Source organism: Macaca thibetana, chromosome X, assembly GCF_024542745.1.
Source record: "Macaca thibetana thibetana isolate TM-01 chromosome X, ASM2454274v1, whole genome shotgun sequence".
Lineage (NCBI taxonomy): Eukaryota > Metazoa > Chordata > Mammalia > Primates > Cercopithecidae > Macaca > Macaca thibetana.
Window position 1 is genome coordinate 113,908,830 of NC_065598.1, and position 11,647 is coordinate 113,920,476.

The 11,647-nt window shown below is 38.3% G+C and overlaps 1 protein-coding gene across 1 annotated transcript in view; it reads left to right on the top strand.

The window, feature by feature from the left end:
* IL13RA1 (interleukin 13 receptor subunit alpha 1) overlaps positions 1-9,295 on the top strand; it is a 66,595-nt gene extending 57,300 nt beyond the window's left edge. The window contains exon 11 of the mRNA XM_050776106.1: positions 6,518-9,295. Within this exon, the coding sequence (XP_050632063.1) occupies positions 6,518-6,610 (93 nt within the window). The 3' untranslated portion in view covers positions 6,611-9,295. The remainder of the gene's footprint in view (positions 1-6,517) is intronic.
* Positions 9,296-11,647: the final 2,352 nt, after the last annotated feature.

Below are 11,647 nucleotides of genomic sequence, written 5' to 3' on the forward strand. Positions count from 1 at the left end.
TGCCTCAGCCTCCCCAGTAGCTGGGACTACAGGCGCCCGCCACCTCGCCTGGCTAGTTTTTTGTATTTTTTAGTAGAGACGGGGTTTCACCGTGTTAGCCAGGATGGTCTCGATCTCCTGACCTCGTGATCCGCCCGCCTCGGCCTCCCAAAGTGCTGGGATTACAGGCTTGAGCCACCGCGCCCGGCCAACACTGTCATCTTGAATTGTATTTGAATATAACAAATGAGAATTAAAAGAATTTCTGAACTTTTGATATATTATAAAATAATTTTAAATGATGTTTGAAAAGCTATTTTTCCATATACTCTCCCCATTTGCTCTCCATTTTTGAAGTTGTTGAGCATCTCCATTGTGGGTGTCCTCATATAGATCCCTCATTGAGTCTTACTTCAATGTGTGGAGATACACTTGATGCTCACTACCATTTTTTATGTCAACATTGCTCCAGTCATTTGGGTTGTTTGAAGCTCGAAAGTTTTCTCAGGAAGGATTCATGGGACCAGCATTTCCTGAATTATTTACCAATTGATGGAATTGGCTACCTTTATCATTGAAAGTCATTTTGGCAAGATATAAAATCCATGGCTCATACGTCCTGCCTTGCGTATCTTAAATGTGTCATCCATTTTCTTCTGGCATAGTATGTTTTTGTCAGAGTCAGCAGACAATATAATTTTCCTCCTGTATTAAAACACTTGGTCTTTTTGTCTGGTTGTCAAAGGATTTTTTTCTTCAAAGTCCAATAATTTTACCAGAATACGTGTTGGTGTTGTGATTTTCTGCAGTATATAGTGTGCTTTCTCAGTATGTAATTTTAGATCTGGTTTTTAAAATTTTAGTAAAAGTTTCTTCACTTATAGATTTTAGTTATTCTGTTCCCGTGTTTTCTTTGACCTTTCACATCTTCTTTTTTGTTTTGGCACAGGGTGTTGCTCTGTTGCCTGGGCTGGAGTATGGTGGCACCATAATAGCTCATTGCAGTCTCCAACTTCTGGGCTCAAGTAATCCTCCCAACTCAGCCTCCTGAATAGCTGGGACAGGCGTGTGCCATCATGCCTGGCTAATTTTAAAATTTTTTTTAGAGACGCGATCTTGCTATATTGCCCAATCTGGTCTTGAACTACTGGATTCAAGTTATTCCCCCACCTGGGCCTTCCAGAGTTGAGGGATTATAGGTGTGAGCCACTGCACCCAGCCCATTCAGTCCTTTCACATCCTCTTGAATAATTTTCATCCACCTTCATTTCGTTTTTGTTAAAAAATCCTACTTTTTATCTGTTTCTTTAAGGTCTTATCTGATGATATGTTGTGTTTATTTGCCCTGTGTTTCTTCTAGCTTAGTCTTCAATTTTGAAATGATTATTTTCTTTTACTTTTATTTTATTTTATTTTTTGAGATGGAGTCTCACTCCATTGCCCAGGCTGGAGTGCAGTGGTGCGATCTTGACTCATTCCTAACTCCACCTCTCAGATTCAAGTGATTCTTCTGCCTCAGCCTCCCAAGTAGCTGGGATTACAGACACGTGCCACCACGCCTGGCTAATTTTGTATTTTTATTAGAGATGGGATTTCACTATGTTGGCCAGGCTGGTCTCGAACTCCTGACCTCAAGTGATCCACCTTGATCTCCCAAAGTGCTGGGATTACAAGCATGAGCCACTGCGCCTGGCCTTCTTTTACTTTTAATTCTCCTGTGAGTTTTGTCATCCCATTTCTGAGTTGTTTATATTGACTTTTAATATATTCTTCTACATTGTTTACTTTTTTTCATATCATGTAACTTTTTTAATATACCTCAGCTAGTTTTGAAATATTAGATTATAGTTTTCATCTGTTTTGTGGATATACATTCTGTTATGTTTTAATTCTGTAAAAATATTATTCTGTGACTCATTTTTATTTTATTCTTTAATTTTAAACATTTTTTATTTTTTAAAAAATTGTCACTTTGGGAGGTTGAGGCAGATGGATCACAAGGTCAGGAGTTCAAGACCAGCTTGGCCAACGTAGCAAAATCCCATCTGTACCAAAAATACAAAAAGATTAGCCAGGCTTGGTGGCAGGCGCCTGTAATCCCAGCTACTTGGGAGGCTGAGGCAAAGAGAATCGCTTGAACCTGGAGTCAGAGGTTGCAGTGAGCCAAGATCATGCCACTGCACTCCAGCCCGAGCAACAGTGTGAGACTCCGTCTCAAAAAAACAACAACAACAACAACAAAAAAAAAAATTGTATTTTTTTTTTTTTGTAGAGGTGGGGTTTCACATGTGTATTGCCCAGGCTGGTCTCAAACTCCTGGGCTCAAGCAATCCTCCTGCCTTGGCCTCCCAAAGTGCTGGGATTATAGGCATGAACAACCACGCCTGGTTTCTGTTGTTCATTTTTGTATGAAATCAGTTTCCTGAACTTTTAGAAGGAGGCTTCATTGAGACAAGTTGTTGTTTTTTTTTTCCCCTAATTTTATGGCTATAGAGCTCCATCCTCTAGTGAATTACATTCTGAAATCTCCTGGCCCTTTCTGTCTACCTTTTCTGCTTTAATCTAGGCTTTCTTTTATGTCTCTCTTGTCCCTGTCCTGGCCAATTTGTAATCCAGTCCCACCAGTTTCTCCTCAGAGTGCAGCTTTGCCCTGGAAGGGATCAAGGATTAGTTTTGAGAGTTTCTGGAGGTCCAGGCTGCTTTCAGTCTAGACAATGAACTCCTTGCACTCAATCACTGTTTGAAAAGATGCCAACCCTTCCCTTTATTAGTTGCTCATAAATTTGCTTGCTGAAGTTTGAGTTGAGTTGTTTTACAGTTCTCAGATCTATAGGATACCATGTTGAGTCCGTTTATATACTCTTCCACAGCTGATACCATTTTGGTCCTGTAGCTCTCTCTGATTTATCCACGCTCACTCTTACTTTGAGGTTCATGGGGGAATCATTTTCATCTTGTTTTGTTGTAGATTTCATCTTGTGTTGGTAGATTTTGGATTTACTTTCCTATTTATATTTCCCACTTGTGTTTTTTTATGGTGATATTTGGGAAGATTCAAAAATTATGCCGCTACCACCATCTTCTTCGCAGAATTTTTCTGCAAACTATAGACCAAGGGGCAAATCCTGCTTGCCACTTGTTTTTGTACAGTCTTTAACCTAAGAATGGTTTTTGTGCTATTAAATAGTTGGGAAAAAAATCTAAGAATACTGTTTCATGGCACATGAAATTAAGATTTCAATGTCATACAGTTTCGTTGGCCAGGCCCATTCATTTATATATTGTCTGTGGCTGCTTTCATGCTTCAACAGCAGAGTCACGTTATAGGCACAGAGACTATATGGCCCCCGAAGCCAAAAATACTTTTTATCTAGCCATTTTCAGGAAACGTTAGTCAACCCTGGTCCCCTATAATATAGTTTTTAGTGGCTAAATAATATTCCATTGTGTGCACGTATTATAATGTACTTAAAAAAATTCCAATTGGCATTTGGATGAATCCTAAATTTCATTGTATAGGCATCATTTCACAGCTAAGTATAACCATATGTATTAATATTTTATTACTGTCTTAGGATACATTGTTACAAGCCAAATTGTGTGATCAAGGGAGAGGGCATATATATTTTAAACTCTTTGATACAGACTGAGTATTCCTAATCTGAAAATCTAAAATCCGAAATGCTTCCAAATCTGAAACTTTCTAATGTGACATTCAAAGGAAATGTTCATTGCAACATTTTGAATTTCAGATTTTTGCATTAGTGATGTTCAGCCAGTAAGTATATAGTGCAAATATTCCAAAAACTGAAATACTTCTGGTCCCAAGCATTTTGGATAAGGGATGCTCTACCTGTATTGACAAATTGTCCTCCAGAAAGATTGTACAGATTAAATTCCCATTAAGGAAACTGGCTAAATAAGTTACGGTGCATTCATGCAATGAAATATTACGTAGAGGTTAAAATGAGGTAGATAATTTTACTGATGTATAAAAATATATAACATACACTGTTAGGTGAAACACCCAGGTTACATATGGAGAGTATGATTCCTTTGTGTTAAGGAAACTGGGACATTAAAATGCACAAACTTAAATTTTTTCATAAGAAGCATAGATTACAACTAAGTTGTGCCAGTTCATGTACCTACCAGCAGTATGTTCGACTGGTTGTTTGACCATACTTTTGCCAATATGATGTTATCTAATTTTAAAATTCTTGCCAAGTTAATAAATGAGAAAAGAGCGTCTTAATTTTATAGTCAGGTTTTGTACTTTTTCCTAGGTTCATTGGCTTGAATTAATTCTTTTGTGAAATTCTTGTTCCATGTCCATTTTTCCTTGTTGTATTCATCTTTTGGTGGTTTGTAAAGTTCTTTACATATTAGATATTAACCCTTTGGCTTCTTATCCATGTTTTCCTTTGTGTTGTATTTAGGGTAATTAATGATGTACAAAAGGGTTTTCTTTTTTTATGCAGTCAAATCTTCCTGTAGTTTTAGGTGTAAAGAGCCCTTTCCACCTTAGATTTATATAGTTGTTCCTCTACATATTTTTCTAGTACTTATTTGATTTTGTTTTTTTATATTGAGATCTTTAATCCATCAGGGATTTATTCATGTAGGCTATGAGGTAGGGTTTAGCATTGTTTTCAAATGCTTATATTACCCAGTTGTCTTAGTGTCATTTATTAAATAAGCCATTTTTTCAAGGTTATGTAATTTTTTTCAGATTGTTTTTATTAGAAATCTGTATATTTCACGTTTTAAAATCAAGTTTGACGTGTAATTTACAGTAAAAGTTACTCTTTTTTGAGTGTTCAGTTAGAAGAATGTTAGCAAATATATGCAATTTTGTAATCACTGCTCCAATAAAAATATAGAATATTTCCATCATCTCCTAAAAGTTCTCTTGTGGTCCTTTGCAGTCAACCCCCTCTGTTAATCATAGACCCTTGCAAACACTGATCAGTTTTCTGTCCCTAAAGTCTTGCAAGATGACCTATAAATGAAATCACACAGTACATAGCTTTTTGAGTTTGGCTTCTTTTACTCAGCATAATGCGTTTAAGAGACATCCACATTGTGGTGTGTGTCAGTAGTTCATTTCCTTTTATTGCTGAGCAGTATTCTATAATATGGTTGTAACACAGTTTAACCATTCACTTGTTCAAGGACATCAGAGTTGTATCTAGTTTTTATCTATTACTAGTGAAAATGCTATAAACATTCATGTAGAAGTCTTTGTGTGACATGTTTTCATTTCTCTTGGGTAAATAACCTGGGAGTGGGATTTCTGGGTCATGTGGTAAGTGTATGTGTTATTTTATAACCAAGTGTCGGACTGTTTTCCATAATGACTGCACTGTCTTATTTTCACCAACAATACATAGAGATCCAGTTTCTTTGCGTTCTTATGAGCACTTGGAATTGTCGGTATTTTTAATTTTAGCCATTCCAGTAGGTGTGTCAGGGTTATGTAATTTATTTAGAATAATTTGCATATTTTCAGCAGCGTTTCCCAACTTATCCCCTCATCTCTTAACTTGCGCAGTCCATCTTCAATTGCACAACCTGAGGCAGTTCTTGTTTCTGTTTTCCTTCTTTCTATTTCTTTTCCTAAGAACATCTGTGCAGAAAACGAGCTTAGACATAATCTAATGCAGGGTTTGGCAGACTTTTTTCTGTAAAGGGCCAGATAGTAAATGATTTTGTTTTTGCAGGCCATTCAGTCTGTGTCACAACTCTACCATTACAACATGAATGCAAGCAAAGGCAATATAGAAACAAATACAAGCATTCAGCCAGATTTGGCCTGTGGATCATAGTTGGCTAACCCCTGGTTTAGTCTAACAACTTTATTTTACAGATGAGAGGACCGAGCTCATGTTTCACCCTTTCCTCTGATTTACAAGTAAAAGTAAAAAAAAAGACAAGGACCAGGATATTGGCTTTTACCATAAAAGACATGCTTGAATTGGGTTCAAGATAAGTGTGCTTTATGTGTAATTTCCTGTTCTAGCAAATAATGTTAGATGAAGCTCTTAATATAGGGTCTTTCAACAATTTCAGTTGCAGTAAGACTTTTGGAACATCTTATGTTTTGCCATTCATCTCAATGCTACTTGACTTTTTGAACCTGTTATGTCTCTGGAGCAATGACATTAAGAAAGTAAAGGTAATAAAGTTCTCAGCGAAACAATTGGAGTAAGAAGGGCATGACATCGTTTTATTCTTCTTAATGGATTTTATTTCCAATGTTGGAAATGTCCAAATTTGTTTATTTCTGGAGATAGTCATTGTACATCATGTAACTATCCCATGATTCCCACCTCCATTTAATGTTAATTCCTGATTGTTCTGTTTCATTAATCATTCAGATAGATAAAGATTCTTAGGTCAAAAAAGAAAAAAACAGGAAATCATACACTTATGGTTCCATGCACACCAACCTAAAAATAAGCATTGGCACTAAGTACTCAGGGAAAGAACACTGTTTAGAAATGTCATTTTGTGTGTGTTTTTTCCTCCCTTCTAGCACTGGAAGAAGTATGACATCTATGAGAAGCAAACCAAGGAGGAAACCGACTCTGTAGTGCTGATAGAAAACCTGAAGAAAGCCTCTCAGTGATGGAGATAATTTATTTTTACCTTCAATGTGACCTTGTGAAGATTCTTCCCATTCTCCATTTGTTATCTGGGGACTTATTAAATGGAAACTGAAACTACTGCAGCATTTAAAAACAGGCAGCTCATAAGAGCCACAGGTCTTTATGTTGAGTCGCGCACCGGAAAACTAAAAATAATGGGTGCTTTGGAGAAGAGTGTGGAGTCATTCTCATTGAATTATAAAAGTCAGCAGACTTCAAACTAGGGGACAAAGCAAAAAGTGATAATAGCAGTAGAGTTAATCTTATCAAGAGTCGTGACAACTTCCTAAGGGATCTATACTTGCTTTGTGTTCTTTGTGTCAACATGAACAAATTTTATTTGTAGGGGAACTCATTTGGGGTGCAAATGCTAAAGTCAAACTTGAGTCACAAAGAACATGTAGCAAACAAAATTGATAAAATCTGATATCTATTATTTTGGATCCCATTGAACCATGTTTGTGGCTACTAAAACTCTTTTAACAGTCTGGGCTGGGTGCGGTGGCTCACGCCTGTAATCCCAGCATTTTGGGAGGCCGAGGCGAGTGGATCACTTGAGATCAGGAGTCTGAGACCAGTCTGACCAAAATGGTGAAACCTCGTCTCTACTAAAAGTACAAATTTTAACCGGGTGGCATGCGCCTTTAATCCCAGCTACTCAGGAGGCTGAGGCAGGTGAACTGCTTGAACCTGGGAGGTGGAGGTTGCAGTGAGCGGAGATCACACCACTGTACTCCAGCCTGGGTGACAGAGCAAGACTCTGTCTCAAAAGCAAACAAACAAAACCAAAAAAAACTCTTAATAGTCTGGAGTCATCATTCCCTTCGACAGCATTTTCCTCTGCTTTGAAAGCCCCAGAAATCAGTGTTGACCATGATGATGACAACTACAGAAAAACCAGAGGCAGCTTCTTTGATGAGACCTTTCAAAGCCTTTCAAAGGCAGTGGAGGTAGAATGACTCCTTGGGTATTAGAGTTTCAACCATGAAGTCTCTAACAATGTATTTTCTTCACCTCTGCTACTCAAGTAGCATTTACTGTGTCTTTGGCTTGTGCTAGGCCCCCAGGTGTGAAGCACAGACCCCTTTCAGGGGTTTACAGTCTATTTGGGACTCCTCAGTTCTTGCCACTTTTTTTGTTAATCTCCACCAGTCATTTTTCAGACCTTTTAACTCCACAACTCCCACACTGATTTCCCCTTTTGCATTCTCCCCCCTTCCCTTCTTGTAGTCTTTTGATTTTCATTGGAAATTAGGAGGTAAATCTGCTCAGGAGACCCAGAGGAGCAGAGGATAATTAGCATCTCAGGTTAAATATGAGTAGTCCGAGAAACAGTGACTAATTCTTGCATATTTTGTAACTTCCATGTGAGGGTTTTCAGCATTGATATTTGTGCATTTTCTAAACAGAGATGAGGTAGTATCTTCACTTAGAACATTGCTATTCGCTTGAGAAAAAAAGAATAGTTGAACCTATTTCTCTTTCTTTACAAGATGGGTCCAGGATTCCTCTTTTCTCTGCCATAAATGATTAATTAAATAGCTTTTGTGTCTTACATTGGTAGCCAGCCAGCCAAGGCTCTGTTTATGCTTTCTGGGGGCATATGTTGGGTTCCATTCTCACTTATCCCCACAACATATCCGTATATATCCCCTCTACTCTTACTTCCCCCAAATTTAAAGAAGTATGGGAAATGAGAGGCATTTCCCCCACTCTATTTCTCTCCTCACACACAGACTTATATTACTGGTAGGAACTTGAGAACTTTATTTCACAAGCTGTTCAAACATTTACCAATCATATTAATACAATGATGCTACTTGCAATTCCTGCTTCTAGGGGAGGGGAGATAAGAAACCCTCACTCTCTACAGGTTTGGGTACAAGTGGCAGCCTGCTTCCATGGCCGTGGAGAAGCATGGCGCCCTGGCTTCTCTGAGGAAGCTGGGCTTCATGACAATGGCAGATGTAAAGTTGTTTCCTCCTTGTGAAGTCAGGTTGAGGCTGGGAGACAGCCATTGTAGATGCTCTACTTTGTTCTGCTGTTCTCTAGAAAGAATATTTGGTTTTCCTGTATAGGAATGAGATTAATTCCTTTCCAGGTATTTTGTAATTCTGGGAAGCAAAACCCATGCCTCCCCCTAGCCATTTTTACTGTTATCCTATTTAGATGGCCATGAAGAGGATGCTGTGAAATTCCCAACGAACATTGATGCTGACAGTCATGCAGTCTGGGAGTGGGGAAGTGATCTTTTGTTCCTATCCTCCTCTTTTAGCAGTAAAATAGCTGAGGGAAAAGGGAGGGAAAAGGAAGTTATGGGAATACTTGTGGTGGTTTTACAGTCACTAAAAAGTGATCCCTAGGCCTTGGGAGCTCTTGGAGGCCTCTGTATCAGTGGATTTCCCATCCCCCGTGGGAAACTAGTAGGCTCATTTACTATTTTAGATCTAACCTATGTGGATTTTTTCCTAACATACCTAAGCAAACCCACTGTCAGGATGGTAATTCTTATTCTTTCATTCAGTTAAGTTTTTTCCTTCATCTGGGCACTGAAGGGATATGTGAAACAATGTTAACATTTTTGGTAGTCTTCAACCAGGGATTGTTTCTGTTTAACGTCTTATAGGAAAGCTTGAGTAAAATAAATATTGTCTTTTTGTATGTCACCCAAATGTTTTCCTTTGGTCTTATTTTGGGGAAATGCTGAGAGGTAGAGAAAATGGGAGTTAAAAGAAGAAACATTATGAAAAAATTCCAAGCCAGCTATTTTATCTTATAATCATTCATCATGAGCTTCTTTGATGTTCTGGCTGTTCTGGTGTGCCTGTGTTTTCTGATAAGGCCATGAATACACTTAGTTTAATATTAATTTAGCCTTTGTAAGCAGCACCTAAAGGGACTTAAGTATTCAATAAATTATAGTTATGATAATTAATGGAAATGGAGGGTTGGTCCTTTCTAATATTAAGCTAAAGTGGAGTGCAATATGATTAATCATATACATGATGTGGACCTCTAGTCACAAGGTAATAGATTAGCAGGTTAGATTAGAGACTAAGAAAACCAGTTTTTGGCCGGGCGCAGTGGCTCACGCCTGTAATCCCAGCACTTTGGAAGGCCGAGGCGGGCTGATCACGAGGTCAGGAGATCCAGACCATCCTGGCTAACACAGTGAAACCCCATCTCTACTAAAAATACAAAAAAATTAGCTGGGTGTAGTGGCGGGTGACTGTAGTCCCAGTTACTCGGGAGGCTGAGGCAGGAGAATGGCGTGAACCCAGGAGGTGGAGCTTGCAGTGAGCCAAGATGGCGCCACTGCACTCCAGCCTGGGCGACAGAGCGAGACTCCGTCTCAAAAAAAAAAAAAAAAAAAAGAAAGAAAATCAGTTTTCAATAGCTGTCCTTTTAAATGCTGGTGATACTGTTTCATATTTTCTATAACTACTGCAAAATGGTTTTAATGTCATGGAGGTTTTCTTCCCCTCATTTGTGTTAAGCTCAAGGAATATGTTTTCAATCAGATCACATTTGCTAATTACCCTGTATCTTTATAGAATCCAAACCCTAGGGTAAGAGTGAGGGTGCTGATCTTGGTCAAGTTACTTCTTTAACTATCTAGAATTATCCAGGAAGATTCTGAAAATCTGTTTCCAGGTAAGTATAGCTGTTTTGTTGTTGTTCTTGTTGTTTTAAAATAAGAAACCTCTTTCTGATTTTTAACACATCATCACTGAGTGTTATAATGGAAAACATTTAAAATTGAGAACCCCCTTGAGGTCGTAAATTTGTATGATATCTATGGAAAACAAATTCCTGTAGCCACAAACATGATCACTTTGTCTCAGGGGTAGAGGAGCCAGAATGATCTAAGCACATTTGCTTTCCAGAGTAATTTATCATTTCCTTGTTTCCATGAACTTTTGCTCTTTTAAAGGTGTAACTTATGCTCACATGAAAAGCACATTATGCTACTAGCTTATTAGTAGTTTTTAAAAAAGCCAGAGGACAAGAACATTTATTTCAGAGACTCTGTTTTAAACCCTAATGGTTGGGTCAAGCAAAGTTTTTCTTGTAAATTCCGTAGCTAAATCTTAGCATGCTTTTACTTTAAGCAGGGGAGGAGTTTTACTGACATTTGGATGTGCTAGATATTTTTGACATCAATCCCCAAGATGATTTCTTCCTGAAGGTTCTTTGGCTTTCACTATCTTTCCTAATGGTCACATTTTTAGTTTACCATTAGCAACAGGAAAATATTTAACTGCTGGTTTTCAGCATTTATTGGGTAGACCATTATACAAAAAGAGAAAATTAATAGTTTCTGAGTGGCTGCTATGCGCCAAGATACATGTGTGATTTCACATAATCTCTATGCTGGTCACATGAGATAGGTTGTGTTGTTAACGTCATTTTACAGAGGAAGAAACTTGAGACATAGAACGATTAGCTGTGTATGCAAGATCACATATCTAGTAAGAGACTAAGACAAAATTGGGAAACAAGTCAGTCTGACTTTAAAGCCTGTATAATATAGTCAGTGGGATATTTACTTGTTCCCAAAAGGCAGTTACCTAAAGAAAAAAAAATCTTATTTCACATTTTTGCCAAATTGCTTATCAACTGGAAGATTTCTGATTTTAAATCATTAATTGCAAAGTGAGCATTTTATAGTGTCTTTTTTTTTTTTTTTTTTTTTGAGATGGAGTTTTGCTCTTGTTGCCTAGGCTGGAGTGCAGTGGTGTGATCTCGGCTCACCGCAACCTCTGCCTCCCGGGTTCAAGCGATTCTCCTGCCTCAGCCTCCCAAGTAGCTGAGACTACAGGTGACCACCACCACGCCCGGCTAATGTTTGCATTTTTAGTAGAGATGGGGTTTCTCCATGTTGGTCAGGCTGGTCTCGAACTCCCAGCCTCAGGTGATCCGCCCACCTCGGCCTCCCAAAGTGCTGGGATTACAGGCGTGAGCCACTGTGCCTGGCCTATAGTGTCTTTTAAGAGATTCATTTGTGCATTCATTTA